Source organism: Apteryx rowi, unplaced genomic scaffold (assembly GCF_003343035.1).
Source record: "Apteryx rowi isolate R43461 unplaced genomic scaffold, aptRow1 scaffold_2, whole genome shotgun sequence".
Taxonomy (NCBI): domain Eukaryota; kingdom Metazoa; phylum Chordata; class Aves; order Apterygiformes; family Apterygidae; genus Apteryx; species Apteryx rowi.
This window is the reverse complement of record NW_020448307.1, coordinates 681,018-682,757: the sequence shown is the minus strand read 5'-3', so window position 1 is coordinate 682,757 and position 1,740 is coordinate 681,018. Positions and strand designations below refer to the sequence as shown.

The 1,740-nt window shown below is 66.5% G+C and overlaps 1 protein-coding gene across 1 annotated transcript; it reads left to right on the top strand.

The window, feature by feature from the left end:
* The first annotated feature begins 228 nt into the window (after positions 1 to 228).
* Positions 229 to 1,528, top strand: POU4F3 (POU class 4 homeobox 3). Its single transcript, XM_026063446.1, has 2 exons — positions 229 to 348; positions 644 to 1,528. Exons 1-2 carry the CDS (start codon positions 229 to 231, stop codon positions 1,526 to 1,528), a joined length of 1,005 nt encoding a protein of 334 aa, XP_025919231.1.
* Positions 1,529 to 1,740: the final 212 nt, after the last annotated feature.

Genomic DNA, 1,740 nt, shown 5'->3' with positions numbered 1-1,740 from the left:
CCGGCTGCCCTCCTCTTCCTCCCGGCGCAGCACGCCTGCGCGCGGGGCGCGGGTCCCGTTCCTGGCAGGCAGCTTGTAAGATGAGTGAAGAAGCAGGTGGGGGGGGGAGCGCGAGCGAGCGAGGAGAGGGAAGCTCTGTCACTGAAAATAGCTCACTTTGACAGTGGCAAGCCAGAGAGACAACCCTGAATCTATGTCAGGGGCTGCCTACCTGCAAGGTGTGCAAAGATGATGGCCATGAACACCAAGCAGCCGTTCACCATGCACGCTGCCCTCCAGGAGCCCAAGTACTCCAGCCTGCACTCCAGCTCGGAGGCTATGCGCAGAGTTTGCCTCCCAGCCCCGCAGGTATGTAGATTAAGCATAATTACTGCTTTAAGGCACATTTTTTGACAGACACTTGCTTAATGTTTTTTTCATGTCACCAGAACAATCGCATATCTCTGAACCTCTCTCTCTCCCCCTCTCCCCGTTCTCTCTCACTCTTGTCTCTGATCCACATGTCTATTCAAGCAAAGCTTCTGCCTTCATATTAATTTTTATGACCTGAGCTTTGAGGAGGAATCTCTGTGCTCGGGAAGGTTTTTAATCCGGAGATGACAGTATTCCCCACTGACTCCACTATGCTCGTTCTCGCTTGCAGCTCCAGGGCAATATATTTGGAAGCTTTGATGAGAGCCTGCTGGCCCGCGCAGAGGCTCTGGCGGCTGTCGATATTGTCTCCCACGGCAAGAGCCACCCGTTCAAGCCGGACGCGACCTACCACACCATGAGCAGCGTCCCGTGCACCTCTACCTCCTCCGCCGTGGCCCTCTCGCACCCCGCGGCGCTCACCTCGCACCCGCACCACGCCGTGCACCCGGCCCTGGACGGCGACCTCCTGGAGCACCTCTCGCCCTCGCTGGCCGTCGGCGGGCTGGGCGAGCCCCCGGCCGTGCCGGCGCCGCTGCCGCCGCACCCGCTGGGCGCCATGGGCCACCTGGCCATGGGTATGGGCCCCCCCGGGGGCCCGGCGCCGCCGCTGCCCGCGCCGCCCTGCCTCCCCGACGTGGAGTCCGACCCGCGGGAGCTGGAGGCCTTCGCCGAGCGCTTCAAGCAGCGCCGCATCAAGCTGGGGGTGACCCAGGCCGAYGTGGGGGCGGCCCTGGCCAACCTGAAGATCCCGGGCGTGGGCTCGCTGAGCCAGAGCACGATCTGCCGCTTCGAGTCGCTGACGCTGTCGCACAACAACATGATGGCGCTGCGGCCGGTGCTGCAGGCCTGGCTGGAGGAGGCCGAGGCCGCGCACCGCGACCGCGCCGCCAAGCCCGAGCTCTTCGCCGGCGCCGAGCGCAAGCGCAAGCGCACGTCCATCGCCGCCCCCGAGAAGCGCTCGCTGGAGGCCTACTTCGCCCTCCAGCCGCGGCCCTCCTCCGAGAAGATCGCCGCCATCGCCGAGAAACTCGACCTCAAGAAGAACGTGGTCCGCGTCTGGTTCTGCAACCAGCGGCAGAAGCAGAAGCGCATGAAGTACTCGGCGGTGCACTGACGGCGGCGGCCCCGGCCCCGCCGGTCCGCGGAGCTCCGCGGCAGCGCCGCGTCTCGAGCCGCCCCCGACGGCCCGGCTCCGCGCGGCCCCGCTGAGCCCCGGCACGGCACGGCACGGCACGGCTGAGCCCCGGCCCGGGATGGGTCCGCGCGGCCCCGGGACGGGACGGTTCCGCTGATCCCCGGCACGGGACGGCTCCGCACGGCCCCGCT